The sequence below is a fragment of the Bos mutus genome, chromosome 23 (assembly GCF_027580195.1).
Source record: "Bos mutus isolate GX-2022 chromosome 23, NWIPB_WYAK_1.1, whole genome shotgun sequence".
Lineage (NCBI taxonomy): Eukaryota > Metazoa > Chordata > Mammalia > Artiodactyla > Bovidae > Bos > Bos mutus.
Window position 1 is genome coordinate 24,929,247 of NC_091639.1, and position 18,772 is coordinate 24,948,018.

Here is an 18,772-nt window from a genome sequence, read left to right on the forward strand (position 1 = left end):
GAAGGGCCTGGGGGCTTCTGTCCAGGGGGAGCGGGGGTGTGCAGGGCCCGGGGCCACCACCCCGGGCCCTGGCCCGCAGACGCACGTCTTGCGGACAATAGTAATAATTGACCCCTCCTTCTTCTGTTGCTGTGAGGCTCGAATCTGATGCGTGTGAAAGTGAATTTTTGCAGAGGTTCCATGGGTGTGGACGTCTCTTCCGCGGTCCTTGGTCTGGCCTGTACAGGCCGAATTTGGGAAATCTGAGATTTTCAAGGTCAAAGTATATGGTGTGGTGATTCTGTGAAGTCCTGTGCTGCTAGCCCAAATGTCTTTACAGGAAATAGCCCCCCGCTTCCCAAGATCCAGAATAATAAATCATAAAGCTATGAAACTATTTGAAAGGCAAAGGTGGTGGTTGTTTTTTAAGGTTTTAAAATGGTAGTCTGTTTTTATTGATTGAGGGCAAACGCAGTTTAAAAACAAAAAACAGAAACCCACAAAATCCCTCCTCCCCCAACCCCCACAGAACCCCCCAGTTTGTCAAAACCCTGAATATTCAGTTAGCCCCTGAATACTGGACTGAGAACGCGAAATTGAGGCTGTTCTTTTGCGAGGAGTGCTGCATTTGTATTTCAGAAAACCTGAAAGGCCGTGATGGCCACGAAACCCAAGCTCCACTATCCCAACGGACGAGGCGGATGGAATCTGTGCGATGGGTGTTAGCTGCTGCCGGAGTCGAGGTACCCTAGCTATACTGGTGTTTCTGCACAGATTTGTCTTATAACGTTGAGCTCTGTCCTCTCCCGGTAATATTACAGACCTGCTTCAGTGAGTCAGAAGAGTCCTTCCTCTCAAGAATTTTTCTTTTTCTAAATGGAGTGTAGTTGATGAAATTCTCTTTTACTTTAAGCCTTAATCATTTGCTTCTGATCTACCACCAGTAAGTATTTATAATGAGGAAAACAGGCATGAACCTGCAATTTGCCAATTACACCCAGAACTTGGTGACTATAAAATCTCTAGGTTTAGATCTGTTTCCTATTTACTTTAGTGACTTCAGGCTTGAAGCCCCTGCATGCCCATATCCTTTGGCCCACAGTGGTTTTGGTCTTATTTTTGCTCCGTTCTTGGAGCTGCTTCTTGATAGAAACATAAAACAGATATTAGTAGTCACGATTTGGGTGCGTGTCTGTGGTTGTTCCTGGGGCGACTTGTGGAAGTAACTGCTTGTCAAATGCCCCTCATTCTGAATTTGATGGATTTACTCTCATTTTAACCTGTTCCCCTCTTCTGTCTGTTTCCTGTAAACTACTAATTGGATCCAGAAGTCTGATCAAATCCAGGCTCCTTTTTCTCCTTTTCTTTTTTTTTCCCTGCCAGACTGCAGCAAAAGTGGTAGTGTGAACATGTTTCTCATATGCGACATCACGGGCACGTGACGTCAACCTGTCTCGTTTTCAGCGTTGCTGAGTGTGATCATTGTGTTTCCTTGACATCAGCCTGTTCCCACAGTATGAAGTTTTCCTCTGTTACCCTTTCAGCCACCGTCTTTGCAGCCTTGATCATCACCGTTGTTAGGGGTTACAAAATGGTGATTTTTCTATTTCTGTTATTTCACCTAAGTTGAACTGTGATTCTCTTATAAAGAGTATTTGTTCACTGGTTATGTTCTTAATTACCTTAAAGCACATTACAGTTCACTTAAGAAAAGCAGAATAAATGCTTGATTCTTTCTATCAATTTTCAGAATAATGAGTCATGACCCTACCAACCTCCAAAGGTGATAAATGAAGATAGTTGGGTTTGGGGTTTTGTTTTTTATTTATTGGTTTGGTTAGGCTTTGGTTTCCTTGCCTGTCATTATATCTCACCACACAGCATTTTACAGTTTTCTGTTAGTTGATACCATTTTTATATACAGATTCTGATTTCTGACTTCTCTTGAGAAGTTGGAAGATCTGATGCTCCTAGGGCCTCATTTTCATAGGGCAGCCGTTGCTGACTCTAAGAGGGACAGCCCCTGCAGATGGACCTTTCTAGTTTATGTAGTCTCCACCATTCCCTATGATCTCAGAACACTTTCTCTAGTTGTGTTGAGAAGAGAGGGCAACAGTTCTTGATCCCTTGACTTGAGCCTGTTTGGCTTGTTTATGTCACCTGTCTGACCCTGTGTGCTTCTGAGCTTGCAGTTGCTGTCTTGTATATGTAGATACTGGAAGCCCTTGTCCGAATCCCTTCCTCCCTAGCTTCATTCTGTGCTTCCTACTCAGCTGTGGGTCAGGATTCTTGGTTACACTCATAGCAACCCAACCCTAAGTAAGTTAAACAAAAGGGAGCATGAGTCCTATTATCCACCTCCCCCAGACCAGGCAGGCAGGTAGGGTAGGGTACTTACTTAGCCCAGTGTGGGGCATGGGTCTCAAGTCCACTCTGACCAGGTTCTCTAACCAGGAGAAAGACTGGCCTCCCTCATGAGGGCTGACCACGTGGTTTACAGGAGCAATGCCCCAAAGTTGTTTTCAGGGATCCCTCCCATGTCTGTGCCCAAAGACATTTTCAGCCACATCTGTGTTCAGTCAGGTCTGCAATAGTCAGGAGGGCCGGGCTACAGCAGCTGGGTGAGTTCGTGATTTCCAGGGTCACAGTGTCAGGTAGAGCCTGACATGTAAAGCACACACATCCCAGTAACCAGGTGCCTCACACCTGCTGGGAGGCAGCCTGGCCTAATTCCAGGAGTCAGCATATTCCAACTCATACTTGGTTTGAGTCCTCAGACCCTGCTGTGTCCTGGATGCTGCGTCTTGGCTGCTTGGAGCTTCATTTGCCCAAAGACTCCCAAACCCAGTCAGATCCTCCTTGTGAAGAGGGGGAATGAACAGTGTAAAAGAGAAGACATAAAGAGACACAGATGCGTAGAACAGTCTTTTGGACTCTGGGAGAGGGCCAGAGTGGGATGATTTGGGAGAATGGCATTGAAACATGTATAATATCATATGTGAAATGAATCGCCAGTCCAGGTTCGATGCATGATACAGGATGCTCGGGGCTGGTGCACTGGGATGACCCAGAGGGATGGTACGGGGAGGGAGGTGGGAGGAGGATTCAGGATGGGGAACACATGTACACCCGTGGCGGATTCATGTTGATGTATGGCAAAACCAATACAATATTGTAAAGTAATTAGCCTCCAATTAAAATAAATAAACTTATATTAAAAAAATAACCAAAAAAAAAAGAAGACCTGAAGGCCACACACTCCTCATTCAGGACTTCTGGGCAGTTCGCTCAGAAGAAGAGGGTGTGTGGAGAGGGAGGGAGTGCATGATGTGGATGGGGGCACGTCTCCAGGGGATCCCCTGGGGGACCAGCACCCCGTCAGGGAACAGAGACCGCTGATTGTGTGGACAGAAACCACACACTGTCTGTCCTTACAGCCCCGGGGCAGCCCCCAGACAGTCTCCAGCTCCTCCAAGCTCAGCCTCATGCACTTTTTACCTTCCTCCGTCTCCCGCCATCTCACCTCCTGTTCCGGTGCCAGTTTCTTCTTACAGACCAATAGTATTATAAAGTTTGACACGAGAGAGTTTCTCTAGTGAGAGAGAGCATGCATTTTGCTACATGTTCCCAGGAGTCAAAAACCAGAATCGGAGGCATTTGGAAGGAATTAAAAAGAAATTTTATTGAAGTATATTTGATTTATACTATTTCAGGTGTACAGCAAAGTGATTCAGTTATAAATATTTTTGAGATTCTTTTCCGATATAGGTTATTACAAGATACTGAATGTAGTTCTCTGCACTATACATTAGATCCTTGTTGTTTATCTATTTTGTGTATCTGCTAATACTACTAATATTTTGTATATCTGCTAATCCCAAACCCCTAATGTGTCCCTCCTGCGCCCTCTTCCCCACGCTGGTAACCATAAGTTTGTGTACTATGTCTGAACGTGTTTCTATTTTATAAACAGGTTCATTTGTGGCATTTTTTTTCAAGATTTCACATATAAATGGTGTCAGATGATATTTTCTTTGACTTACTGCATTTAGTATGTTAATCTCTAGGTCCATCCACGTTGCTTGGAAAGGCTTGTTTTTTTTTTTTTTTTAATGCACATTCCTGGTCTCTCCCAGCTACTGGACGTGAGTCTTTGAGGAATGGGCCTGGGTTCTGGCACATACACACGCTTTCTCATGTGCTTTATACATGATCAGGCTCATTAAAGTGTGAGAGCAGTGGTGCAGTGGAAACACCTCGGCATCACGGCTGACCGCCTGAGCATTCAAACGCCCAGAACATTCTTACCCTGAGGCTACTGTTTCCTGGGCCCCAGATGGAGTGCCTCTAGGGGCACCGAGGCCCTCTCCTCACACAGGAGGGCTGGGAATAGGAGAAGCCATGCCTTCACCCCATCATCTTGATGCCCCTCTGGTCGACTAGGTGAGGTAGACGAAAGAATGGCCAGGCCTGTGCTGCGGCTCTGTCCTTCCTGGGATGACGTGGGGTGAGGGGCAGCGCAAGGCACAGGCTCGACTGGGAACCACCCAGGGACTTGGGGCCTCAGTGGGCATGAGAAGGACATCAGTATATTCGAGCATGTTGTATATGTCACAAGAAAAGGGACTTTCCAGTGTTTCTTTTCCTCCCAAACTTTTAGTTTGGAAACTTTAAAACTTACAGAAAAGTTGTAATAGTAAAATGGATACCTTTCAACTAAACTCACCAGGTGCTAACATTTTGCTGTTTGCCTCCTTCCTTCGTCTGTCTCTGCTTTTTTTTATTCTTAATCATTTGAAAGTAAGTTGCAGACATCAGCATGTGTCTTCCTGTTAAGAAAAAAATAAAATTGTCCCCATAACTGTAATATCATTGTCACAACTAAGAAAATAACATCAGTTTTACAACATATTATATACAACCCAAATTCAGAAGTTGCCTCTTGTGCCCCAAATGTCTATATAGCTGTTAAATGTATCTCTTTAGTAGTTATAACTACCACTCCCTCATCCAAGATCTAATCAAGATTTAGACACTTGGTGGTTGTCTCTATTCTCTTTTCATCTAGAGCAGAATCTACATTTTGTTCTTTTCTTTCATACTCTTCACTTAACAGAGAAGGAATGTGTGATGGAGGAATTGAATCTCTTGTATGAATTTCTGCCAAGAGAAATAAAGAGTCAGTAATGTGACTTGGAGGCCAAATGGCCTAAAGAATTTTCAGAGGAGGTTTACCTAGCTACAGTCGAATCCCTTGTAAATAAAGATTTGCCCTTGAGAGCAGGGCTCATGCTTTCAGTCGGGAAGTAGATGGATGTCTAGGAAAACGGGAGCCAGACAAGTGATGAAGACCACAGAGCGGGAGCCGCAAAGGCAGAAAGTCTGTCCCCCCAACTGGCTTCCAAACCTGCGCATCCTGGAGGAGCTTAAAAAAAAACAGTTCTGGAGGTTGGAAAGAGTGCAGACCATTTGTATACTGCAGAGTGTCGCACATTCTGGATACGCCCCCGTCTCACCTTGCAGCTCCGTCCAGGTTAAACTGGTTGGGATGCTGTTTCTGCAGGTCGCTGTATCTTCACTGTCCCAGCAGAGAGCGTGGGATGCCTCAAGGTGGCCCCAGTGGAGAACTGAGCTTGACCACTTGGGTAGGTGGATGGTGGGATTTCCACATCTGCAGAGACATTTTTTCTTTGTCATAATAAGTAACCTGCGGGATGATGCTTTGTGTAAATACTCTATGCCCAATGACCCAACGATTTCAGCATCTTGATCCTTATCAGAGTCAGTTATTACATTATAGGGTGAAAATTGGTGATTTTCTAATTTTATCATTAATTAGGAACAATTCTGCATTAATTAGTGCTAATTCTGGAAAAGAGAGCTTTCTTTCTTCTTTTTTTTTGAATCATCATTTATGGACACAAGGATTTTTTTGGTTGATCCTTGGACTGCAAGGAGATCCAACCAGTCCATTCTGAAGGAGATCAGCCCTGGGATTTCTTTGGAAGGAATGATGCTAAAACTGAAACTCCAGTACTTTGGCCACCTCATGTGAAGAGTTGACTCATTGGAAAAGATTCTGATGCTGGGAGGGACTGAGGGCAGGAGGAGAAGGGGACGACAGAGAATGAGATGGCTGGATGGCATCACTGACTCGATGGACGTGAGTCTCAGTGAACTCCGGGAGTTGGTGATGGACAGGGAGGCCTGGCGTGCTGCGATTCATGGGGTCGCAAAGAGTCAGACACGACTGAGCGACTGATCTGATCTGATTCTCATCTATGCCTGATATCACTTGAATTGTCCCAAACGTGGCTAGGGCTTTGACATATATCTGTTTGTCTTTGAGTACATCCTCACTTTTTGACATAACAGAATCAAATTTTACCCCTGGGAGCCCAGGGATATTTAGAAACCAAGATATGGGTACTGAGTATGTTCTTTCTGTCTGTTTTTTGGGCAGTTTAACTTGGTATTTTTGGTCCTAAAACCATAATGACATTTCCCTTCTTTTTTTGGGGGGGTGTCTTTTTTAATTTAGTTTGACGAAGAATTTTTAGAAACAAAAGAACAGTTGCAGAAGTTGCAGGATGGTGAGTATAAAAATGTATTACTGTCAATAATGCTGATTTTTTAATGTCGATAATGCTGATTTAAGTGGAAGGACAAAGATTCAGCTGACACTAAACGTCCAGAACAGTATCCTAAAACCAGATAAGCAAGAGGGAACAGTGGCCGAAATTGCTAGAAAATCACTTGATTTTCAGTAGTTCTATAAAAGCCAATCAGAGGGGGAGTAGTTCTTCCCTCTGTCCACTGAGCAGCCCTTTTCCATCTCTCTCTCCTCCCCGACCTTCCTCTGCCTTTTCCCTCTTTCTTCCACTCCCTCATCCCTTCCCTCCTCAATTTCCACCTCTTACATATTACCTGAAGCATCTGCTTGAAGTGTGCAGATAAAAGTCCCCGTTTACACTGGGCTGCTTTCTCAAGTAAGTACCAAACGGATGAGACAGCAGTGAAAGGCCTGCCTTTAACTCCTGGTCCCACCCTCCCTCCACACCCAGACCCCTGTAAGCAGCTTCCTTCCTTGCCATCAGCAGGGTCCTGAGGCCCAACTCAGGGATCCCTGGAGAGGGACCAGCTCTGCAGGGCTGTGATGTCTCCATCAGGAGTGACACTGCGCATGTGCTGAGTATACATCTGCCCTCAACCCGCCTCAAGCCCTCCAGGACTGGGCTGTGTGCTATGCTTGTGACTCTTCCTGGGGTTTGGTGTAGGTAAAGTGTTTGAGACAGTCTTCTTGAAGAAAGGAAGGGGTGACTTTTTGACCGGTGACTGCGTATTTGGCAGTAGGTGGGCTGTGGAAGTGGATGCCTGTACGTTGGGCTTCATCATCAGACTGACCAAGTGACACAGTCATAGACATTCTACACAGATGGGTTGTTGTGTTCTACACTGGCCGTTGCAGGAGCCACCAGCCATACGTGACTCCTGAGCACTTGTGTCCATGGGGACGAAGGAAGTGACTTTTAAATTTTTCAAAAGTTTTAGGACTTTGCTGGTGACTCAGTGGTTAAGACTCTGCACTTCCACTGCAGTGGGGCTTGGAATCAATCTCCACTCAGGGAGCTAAGATTCTGCATGCCCCATGGCACAGGCACAGCCAAAAAAAATATTAAGCTTTAAAATTTTTAATTGATTTAGAGTTCCCTGGTGGCTTAGTGGTTAGGATTCTAGGCTTTCAGTCTTGTGGGCCCAGGTTCAATCCCTAATCAGGGAACTAAGATCCTGCAAGCTGCATGCCTCAGCCACACACATACACACAAAAATAAAAAGTTCAATTTAAATTAAGGCTTAATTATACGCATGCCACTACTGGCTACTGTATTGGCCAGCACAGCTCTGTAAAGAGATGTCTTCACTGTGTTACCCCTCACCCCTTACACTGAGACTAAGTGTTTTTCCTGGGGTGAAAATTGAAAGGTTTATGTCCATGCTAGTTTTAAGTCTTGTTTTATGGCTAAATCAGCACCCCTGAATGAAGTTGGGGGAGCTTTACACTATTTCTTAAGGCTGTGGCCCCATTCAGCAGAGTATTTTTTGAGGGATGGGGGAAAGGGGAGAGAGCACGTCTAACTCCGGGCTTCCGTTCCCAGGTAACCACCTGCTGTTTCAGCAAGTGCCAATGGTTGAAATCGACGGGATGAAGCTGGTGCAGACCCGGAGCATCCTCCACTACATCGCAGACAAGCACCATCTCTTCGGCAAAGACCTCAAGGAGAGAACCCTGTACTGTGGCTCCTCCGGGGTGTTCTCAATTGTACCTCTAGCAATGCTTAGCTCATTAGCCATCCTCCACAGCCCCCTGGTCCACTGCATGTCCTGTATCGTTAGTACAAACAAGGAACAAACCTCCAGAAAGGTCATCAAGACCACTTGGAAAGTCAGTACAGAGAGTCTGAGTAAAATGAGGGGAAAGGATTGAATTTGGGTATTAGAGACTGTGTCTGGGGTGTGGTGAGGTTTCTGCATCCTTAAATGTTTTGATTTTATTTTTTTTTTACTGTTCTTGCAAATCTATTATCACTGAGTATTAGGAATCAGAAGCTGCTGTGACATTCAAGGCCCAGAATACTGTGCACTGGCTTATAATTTGAACTCAGAGCCTGGTCTTTGTACCTCCTGGATCATGTCCCTGGGCAAAGTGTTAGGCTCTAGTGTCCTGATGAGTTTCCAGTGTGATGAGGGTACTAATAGTATATTCCTCATAATGCTGTAGGATTCAATGAAATATTAGATGTAGGGTATTTAGCACCACTCCTCGTACACACCAAGTATTCTGTAAATGTACCCACTATTTTTACAAATGTGAAGTTGTACCCATACTGAGCATGGGTGAAAGGACATCCATGACTCTGGTACTTCGAGATTTGTGATGGGTTTCTCTGAAGAAGTTTTCTGATTTATAACTAGAATTGACTTTGCATCTTTGCTGTTAAGGGACAGGTGGAGATGAATGCTTCTTGATATTTAAGTAGCCCGAGCTGTAAGAGAAAAGCATTCTGGATATTTAGCTGTGGGAGCCAATGAGGGGCCACTGAGAAAATGCTTTGTGTGTGTGTTTTGAAGGATTGACATGTATGTGGAGGGGACCCTGGATCTTCTGGAACTGCTTATCATGCATCCTTTCCTCAAACCAGACGATCAGCAAAAGGAAGTGGCTAATATGGCCCAGAAGGCTATAATTAGATACTTTCCTGTGTTCGAAAAGGTAGGTGGCAGCTAAGCCTGTGGAGACAGCATCACCAGACCACAAAACACCCCTCTTCTGCTCAGGCAGAGTAAAAGCTGAGCCCTGCTAGACCAGCCCTCTGGGTTCCAAAGAGCTGACGGTTGCGTCAGCACAAAGCCAGCATGTCTTGGAGCCTCCCCTACTCTTCCAGAGTCTTCCGTGCTCTCTGGCCAAGATACAGGCTCACCTCTGTATGCACTGTCATTGCTTGCCTTTGCCAGGTGGCACCCTGTACAGGACACAGGAGAGCAGAAGCCAGCTCCTTCCTTCCTTCTTTCGTTCCATCCTACTTGATAGTTGGATATGAAGAGAAGAACCGTGGCTGTTTTATTTCTCTTCCCTTTTGTTCTCTTTCTTGTCTCATTACGGTATCTGTTTTACTGAACTTCAACTCCTCCTCTCTTTTCCTCAATGGAGAAGGATTATTTTAAATGCCTCAGTTAAAAACAAGAGCAAGTAAAAGCCGGGAATTGGCAATTTCCTCTGGCCATTGACGTGGAAGTAGATAAGAAGGAAGAGAGGTGCTTTCTGAGTGTTTCTGCCCTTGGTTTCATGGTCTCTTGCCTGCAGGAACTTTGTGAATGTAAAATAGGATGATGCAGAAATGGGCTGTGGTGAGGGAGGAACAGGTGTCTTGGATAAGGGTCACTGCCAGCTTCTGTCTCCCTGTGAGTCAGACTACGTCAGAACTCCGCCAAACATACGGGCTAAAAGTTATTACTTTCTTATTTAGTTAGTTATTTATGGCTACACTGGGTATTTGTGGCTGCACACCGGCTTTCTCGGGTTGTGGTGAATGAGGGCTTCTCTCTAGGTGTAGCGCGTGGGCTTATCATCATGGTGGTTTCTCCCGTTGCCAAGCTCTAGGGTGCGTGGGCTTCAGTAGTTGAGACACAAGGGCTTAGTTGCTCCGCAGCACGTGGAAACTTCCCAGACCAGGGATCAAACTCGTGTCCCCTTCATTGACAGGCAGATTCTTACCCACTGGACCACCAATCCTGTTACCTTCTTTTTACACATAATGAAATAGAACCACAGAGAGACTGCGTGACATGCCTAAGGTGGGAGCCAGGACTGGAACTCTGGCCTCTGACTACATTCCAGACTCTGTCTTTCTCCAGTCTGGCTCCAGTCACTCTGTTTGATTTGGAATCATCTTAGAGTCCCTCTCTCTCTCTCACACACACACACATGCACGCACATACACATATCTGCAAAGGGGCTCTCCCCTGGTCTCCCCCTGTTCCTTGCTTCTTTCCAATCGCCATCTATTCCTGTGAATCTCCGCACCTAACCCTCAATATGGGAGTCAGGATGAATTCTCATTCTTTTAATTTTCTTGGTCTTGAAAGTGAAGTGAAAATATTAGTCGCTCCATCGTGTCTGACTCTTTGCGACTCCACAGATTGTAGCCTCTGTCCATGGGATTCTCCAGGCAAGAATACCGGAGTAGGCAGCCATTCCCTTCTCCAGGGGATCTTAGATGTTAAAGGAAGCCTGCTTTTTTTTTTTCTTCTTCACTGTCGTGTCTAGTTTACGACTGTGAGTCCTGACAGTCATAGAAACACAGAACTGGGAAATAGATTAGACTCCTTGGACAGGACCAGTGGCTTACTTCTTACATCCTTCCCACCATCTCCTGAATGCATCAGGACTAATTCTTTTCTGCTGACACATTTACAGAATAGCTGTATCCTTTTAAAGCACCAGATGCTATATCCAGAATTAATACTTCCTTCTGCTTTTCAGGGTCTCATTCTGTTATAAAGCAGAGACCTATGGATGCTGTCATTTCTACACCTTTTTTGCTCATTCTCTCTTAGGGAACTTCCTCTTAGTTGATGTTATTTGTAAAAAGATAAAAGAAAAAGGCCATGGTTTCAGCTCTTAGATGCTGCACTGATTCCATAGCTGTATTAGTTTCTCCATGTCGACCATTGTAACCGATGTAAAACATTTATACCCTGCAGGTTTTACGGGGTCATGGACAAAGGTTTCTTGTTGGTAATCAGCTGAGTCTTGCAGACATAATTCTACTCCAGACCATTTTGGCTCTAGAAGAGAAAATTCCTAATATCCTGTCTGCCTTCCCTCACCTCCAGGTAAATAAACTAATGTTTTAGAAGATTGACCCACAACTCTTAGGCCTTCCTTCAATGTCTGTTGATTGATTGGCTCTGTGTTTGTGTGTGTGTATGTAATATTTTTGGTTCTCATTATGGTGGTGGTGTTGTGCAGTCTCTGAGTTGTGTCCAACTGTTTTGTGACCCCATAAATTGTACCCTGCCAGGTTCCTCTGTCCATGGGATTTCCCAGGCAAGAATCCTGGAGTGGGTTGCTATTTCCTTTCCTTCTCCAGGGGATCTTCCAGATCCAGGGATCAAACCTGCTTCTGGCAGGCAGGTTCTTTACCACTGAGCCATCGGGGAAGCTAGATTCTAGTTATTAAAATGAAATGAAAGTACAGACTTGAAATTGGTTTTCTGGTTCCCAGGCCCTTAGAGCTGAGCAGTTGTTTACACATGAAAGAAGTTGTCTCTCGACTTTGCTGCGTGACTACACTCTTGGAACAAATTCCATACTAGAGTTTTTATTAATATTAGTGACATATGTGTGAATACTTCTGTATAATGTTTGTACACATGCTTAATTAAGGCTGTGCTTTGTACACAGGAGACATTTGTTAAATGGTAGCTTTTTAAGTAAATGACCTCTTTATTTTGAAAGATTTTATTAGAATAATTATAGACAATGGATGTTCAGTTCCCATATAATTTAGAATTTTTACCAGATCAAATGGATTTTTCCTCTCAATTACTGAAAATTGTTAAGATTTGACTCTATGAATGAAAACAGATTTCTTTTTCTTCTTTGCAGTTTACATGAATATCTGGTGTCTTGAACCCTACGTTACAAAAATGCAACTGGCCATCGTCCACACATAGCTGGAAAGAGAATTCATTTGTTAATAGAAGTAAAAATGTCCAAGGAAGCTGAACCTTAAAATGTAACTTGTACTGTCTGATGAATTTTAAAAGTATTTCTATTTAAACTTTCTTCTTAGAGCAATATATTTGAGGTACTTAAATGGCACCCCACTCCAGTACTCTTGCCTGGGAAATCCCATGGACGGAGGAGCCTGGTGGGCTGCAGTCCACGGGGTCTCGAAGAATTGGACATGACTGAGCGACTTCACTTTCACTTTTCACTTTCATGCATTGGAGAAGGAAATGGCAACCCACTCCAGTGTTCTTGCCTGGAGAATCCCAGGGACGGCGGAGCCTGGTGGGCTGCCGTCTATGGGGTCACACAGAGTTGGACACGACTGAAGCGACTTAGCAGCAGCAGCATGTCTTTTTTGTCCTTCTTTTTCTTTAAGCAAGTATAATCCCATTCTAAGTATCTTTTTTATTTTGCTGTCTCTGAAAAAAGTTGACATCGTGGTGTGGATTTGCATAAAGCCTGGTCTAGATCCCAGCCACTGTGGCAGATTGTAAATAATACCAACAGATCAGCCCCTCAACAGATGTTGGATTATGGCTCTGTTTGGATCCCTGTAACAAATATTTATTGCAGACACTTTGATGGGCCATTTTGCAGCACCGTATTTTCATAGAATGGCTCAGCCAGTAAAGAATCCACCTACAGTGCAGGAGACCTGGGTTTGATACCTGGGTTGGGAAGATACCCTGGAGAAGGGAACAGCTACCCACTCCAGTATTCCGGCCTGGAGATCGCCATGGACTGTATAGTCCATGGGGTCGCAAAGAGTCGGACATGACTGAGCAGCTTTGAAGTTCAAGTTCAATTTTAGCCTTGAACTTTTGCGTTTTCTCTTTTCAGGAGTACACAGTGAAAATCAGTAATATCCCTACAATTAAGAAATTCCTTGAACCTGGCAGCAAGAAGAAGCCTCCCCCCGATGACATCTACGTGAGAACCGTGTACAACATCTTCATGCCATAGGACAGCAGTACAGCTGTGACTGAGCACTGCCCCCAGAGATTGATGTGTCCACAGTAGTGTCTTAATTGAAGCCAGGCTGCCGTGATCCAGCTCTGTCGTGGTGCTGTGTATATTGTTCCTAAGTTGGTCTTTCATGTCCTAATATCTCTTTGAGAAACATCGACCTGTTTTTTTGGTCCAGTGAGTGATTGTTACAGGACCTCTTCTGAAATATTTTTGGAGAGATCAGCCTTTAAGTTAGATCTGCTCTGTCTGTTCATTTCCTGGTACAGGGATGGGTAGGACCTTGTATCGTCTGTCCCCTGAGCTTTTGTCCTCTCCTTATCCCATTCTAAACTCCCTCCAGTCTCTTCCTGTTTTTAGTGTCTAATAACAATGGAGTTTTTACTAGATAGTAACTCTCCTCTGAGCTATAATAGATCCGTGGTAGTGATGAATGCCTTTGATATTCACTAAAATAAAGGATTTACAAATCATTGCCCTGCTGCTAGAATTTTTAAGTTAAATTATTTGGAATATATAATGCATTCACATGGTTCAAAAATCAAAAATATACAAAAGGCTATACAAGAACTTCCATGGTGGCCCAGTGGTTAAGAGTCTGCCTACCAATGAAGGGGACACAGGTTTGATCCCTGGTCCCGGACCTAAAATCCCACATGCCATGGAGCAACTAAGCCCACGCACCACTACTACTGAAGCCTATGTGCTCTAGAGCCCATGCTCCACAATGAGAGGAGCCACCTCAGTGAGAATCTCACCCACTGCAACCAGAGAGTAGCCCCTGCTCGCTGCACCTAGAGAAATCCCGTGCGCAGCAACAAAGACCCAGCACAGCCAAAAATAAATGAACTTATATTGTTGGAAGTGTTTCCAGCTCTGCCTCCCAGTTCTTTTCAGTTCTGCTCCCTGCAGGTAAACATCATTATCCTTTGTATATTCTTCCAGTTATATTTGACATAAGTGTAAGAAAATATGAATATATATAACTTTTATCCTGTTATTACCCAAATGGTTATTTAGGGACTTCTAGTTTTTTTTGCACTTCAGAACTAAAAGTATGACTTAGTACTGTTTTAAACATGTATTGACTTGCATCTTAAATATTAATTGAGCTCCTATTATGTGCCAGGCAGGGTGCCAGAAGGCAAAACCCTAAAACAGAGCCCTGCTTTAGAAAAAAGTCACCACGCAGTAGGCAAGATAGATGCGTCAATAGCAGAAGTAATTTTAGAAAAGAAAAAATTGCCACTCGAGAGTAGCTAATACTTGGGAATTTAAAAACTGGAGAAAGGCAAGTATTTGATCCGCGTCTCATAAAGAAAACACACTCATTTCTTACTGCAAGAGGGATTTCTGCCCAGATGTAAAGAAACAGTCCCGAGGTGACCCTTCATGCCTGTCACAATCAATGCAAGGCCCTTGGAGTTTTATTAGAGGAAAATCCAACACAGATGTGGAGATGGTTTTCTGCCTTCACATTTTTACAATTTGAACACTCAGTCATCACTCAGATACTTAGAACTGCTGAAGGAGCAAGGGCTGGCAGCAGGTGCATCACCGGGCAGGCCTGGGGAGCACTGGTGTCCAGGCTGATGCTCCCACCAGCCTCCTGGGAGCAAAGGAACAAAAAGAAGAAACTGAATGGGTGTGGGGGTGGGGATGCAGAAAGAATCACCTTCCCCACGTACAGGTCTGGCCTTGGCTTCAGGAAGCTGATCTCTAAGCCTTAGAATCTCTCTTACCATTTACTATTCAGAGACATGCCTGATAGAAGTATCTTTGTTTGCCAGGGGCCCTGGGCCAGGTAGATAACAATGGCTATATGATTTCAAGCATAGGCTTTGAGCCACGGCAACCATGCGATGGAGGGCGGGCTCTGGGTCATGTGGTGTCAGCCCCACCCTGGAGGGGGCTGGAGACAGATCAGCCACGTGGGTGGTCAGTCATGCCCACGTGATGGAGCTCCAGTAAAACCCTGGACTTCCGGTTCTGCCGAATGAGGACATCTGGACACTCTGAGCCTGGAACCCTTCTGGACTCAGTCCTGTGCATCTCTTCCCTTGACAGATTTTCATCTGTGTCCTCTCCGTAGTAAACCGTTGCTGTGAGTATGACCATTTTCTGTGAGTTCTGTGAGTCTTTCCAGCAGACTGTTCGGGCATGAGGCCGTTTGGGGGACACTCCGAGGGCTTTCCAGGTGGCACTAGTGGTACAGAACCTACCTGCAAGTGCAGGAGAAGTAAGAGACATGGGTGTGATCCCGGGTCAGGAAGATCCCCTGGAGTAGGAAATGGCAGCCCACTCCAGGATTCTTGCCTGGAGAATTCCATGGACAGAGGAGCCTGGCGGGCTTACAGTCCATGGGGGTCACAAGAGTCAGACACGACTGAACAATTAAACCACCACCACCGTGAACCTGCTGTTGGTGTCAGAGCAAGGGCGGTCTTGGATTGCTCCCTTCCAATGCTTCAGTGAGGGCAAACACTTTACCCTCACTCGGAGATTAATTTACACATGGGAGCAGACACTGACTTGGTAACAAGATCTCTGTCGTTGAGTTGTGTAAGACAGCAGGAAATGGGAGCTGTTATATGACTGGGTGGGATTTCAATACCCAGGGCCATTGCCTGATAGATTATTCGAGCAGACCAGAAGCCATTGTGCAAACAGTGCTCTGGGGGTTTTAATTCTCTCAGACACAAGGGGGCCCTCAAGGCTGGCTCTTGGAGAAGACAACCAGTGAGGAAGTTGGGTCTGTGCTGAATTGGAGGATTAGTGAAAATAAAGACAAAAGCCAAGCTGCCTCCAGTGAAGACAGGTTCCCATACCGCTCTGTTCAGGGTTATACGACCTTAAATCATTCAGTTCACTTCCCATGTTGGAGACAAGCTCCCCCTCCCCCATCCCAAACAAGTGCAATTTCCTGGCCTTGTTACAAGCTTTTTGGGGGGTCCAGACCTTTTAGTCTCAACAGCCTCCACCATCCCATCTTCACAAGCCGCCAGACTCTGGTAAAAGAGCCAGGAGGTCAGGCAGCAGATGGTTGTCCTCAAAGATGTCAGCATGCTGTGTTCAGGAAGGAATCAGACGTGTGAGGCAGGGAGACAGGGCAGAGGGGGCCCATGAGGCTCACGGGCTAGACCCCACAGCAGCTGAGCCAATGGGGTGAAAGGGCACCCCGGGGGTAAACGGGGCACTTGTGGGGGCTCCAGTGTCCTCTGGGACAAAAGGAGGAGCTGAACGGTGTGGGGTTCTGGTGTCTGTCAGAGGAGGAGGTGCAGCACCTAATGAGCCCAGGACCCAATATCAGCTGCTTAGAGGGCTTTGGCAGACTGGGTGCCCAAAGGAACCCGTGACACTCCTGCCTGGGTCCCTGAGGAGGGTGGGTATGGAAGGGCCTGTGGATGCAACAGCAGAAGGTGAATTCCAGCCTCTGCAGCAAATGGCTACCAGCCCAGGCTCTCGTACTTGCTGGTGTTCCCACTTTGTTGTATGTGCATTTTATTCCTTTACCCAAATTGTCTGCCCAGAAGATTCCGTGGCGGGATCCTTGTTCCATCAGCTTCAATGTTCCCACTAAGGGAATCTTCTGATCATGAACTCGGTGGCCCAACCCCGCACCCCATGTTTCTTTCTCATCATCCATCTCATCTCTCATGTTCTCATCATTTTATTTTCTTCAAAGCACTTGACACCCACCATCAATCTCTCTGTTTAATCAATCTGTGTCTTTAAAGTGGGTTTCTTACAGAAAACCAAAAATAGGGTCTTGTTTTAAAATCCACTCATGAATGTTTACAACATTCATATGGAGCTCTGTATCACGGTCACAGGTGTAAAGCCTTATATGGAGGCCACACAGGTGGAGCCCTGCACCAAGGTCATCTCCGAACTGACCAAGTCCCACAGTAACCATTGCCATGAGCCTCCCTGATCTAAACTGGCCAGCTCCCTTACCCCATATTAGGAAAATATACTCACCCAATTACCCACCCTATAGCACCCTAACTAATCACCTAATGCTACCCTTCCAGCAGGAATTTTCTTTGTCTTGAGACTATAAAAATTGGCTACTAATCCATGAAAGGAGTCAGCTCTTCCTTGAGCCAGCCCGCTGTTCTAACAGTATCTCCTGCTTTAATAAACTCTATACTCCTCTCATTCTGCCTCTAGAATCTGTGTCTAGAGATTCTTTTCCAACTTGTGCACAGACCACGACAATTCACATTTAAAGTGATTATTGATGTGGTTGCATTAATCTCTACTCTTTTCTTTTTTGTGTGACTCTTTTCTATTTGTTGCCTTGGTTCTTCACCCCCCACTGTTTTTGCTTTGTCTTCTACTCTTTTTCTGCCCTGTCTGTTTTAATTGAGCATGTTATATAATTCTATTTTTTCTCCTTTCTTAGCATGTCAATTATAGTTTGTATTTTTCTAGTTTTAGTGGTTGTTCTGAAGTTTGTAATATTTATATACAACAACACTAAGGCCTCTTCCAACAACACTGTATCACTTCACAGGTGATGCAGGTACCTTATCAGTTCAGTTCAGTTGCTCAGTTGTGTCTGACTCTTTGCGACCCCATGGACTGCAGCACACCAGGCTTCCCTGTCCATCACCAACTCCTGAAGCTTACTCAAACTCATGTCCATCGAATCAGTGATGCCATCCAACCATCTCGTCCTCTGTCGTCCCCTTCTCCAGCCTTCAATCTTTCCTAGCATCAGGGTCTTTTCCAGTGAGTCAGTTCTTCGAATCAGGTGGCCAAAGTATTGGAGTTTCAGCTTCAGCATCAATCCTTCCAATGAATATTCAGGACTGATTTCCTTTAGGATGGACTGGTTGGATCTCCTTGCAGTCCAAGGGACTCTCAACAGTCTTCTCCAACGCCACACTTCAAAAGCATCAATTCTTAGCGCTCAGCTTTCTTTATAGTCCAACTCTCACATCCTTACATAACTACTGGAAAAACCATAGCCTTAACGAGATGGACCTTTGTTGGCAAAGTAATGTCTCTGCTTTTTAATATGCTGTCTAGGTTGGTCATAACTTTTCTTCCAAGGAGTAAGCGTCTTTAAATTTCATGGCTACAGTCACCATCTGCAGTGATTTTGGAGCCCCCAAAAATAAAGTCTGTCACTGTTTCCACTGTTTCTCCATCTATTTGCCATGAAGTGATGGGACCGGATGCCATGATCTTAGTTTTCTGAATGTTGAGCTTTAAGCCAACTTTTTCACTGTCTTCTTTCACTTTCATCAAGAGTCTCTTTAGTTCTTCGCTTTCTGCCATAAAGGTGGTGTCATCTGTGAATCTGAGGTTATTGATATTTCTCCCAGCAATATTGATTCCAGCTTGTGCTTCATCCAGCCTGGCATTTCACATGATGTATTCTGCACATAAGTTTAAATAAGCAGGATGACAATATACAGCCTTGACGTACTCCTTTTCCTATTTGGAACCAGTCTGTTGTTCCATGTCCACTTCTAACTGTTGCTTCTTGATCTGCATACAGACTTCTCAGGTACCTTATAA

The 18,772-nt window shown here is 45.0% G+C and overlaps 1 protein-coding gene across 1 annotated transcript; it reads left to right on the forward strand.

Moving 5' to 3' along the window:
- Positions 1-636: 636 nt before the first annotated feature.
- LOC102280813 (glutathione S-transferase A4) lies at positions 637-13,715 on the forward strand. Its single transcript, XM_005904348.3, is given in 7 exon segments — positions 637-676; positions 679-722; positions 6,521-6,572; positions 8,136-8,268; positions 9,109-9,250; positions 11,242-11,373; positions 13,115-13,715. Coding segments are annotated over 7 exon segments (666 nt in total). The 3' UTR covers positions 13,238-13,715.
- The last annotated feature ends 5,057 nt before the right edge of the window (positions 13,716-18,772 follow it).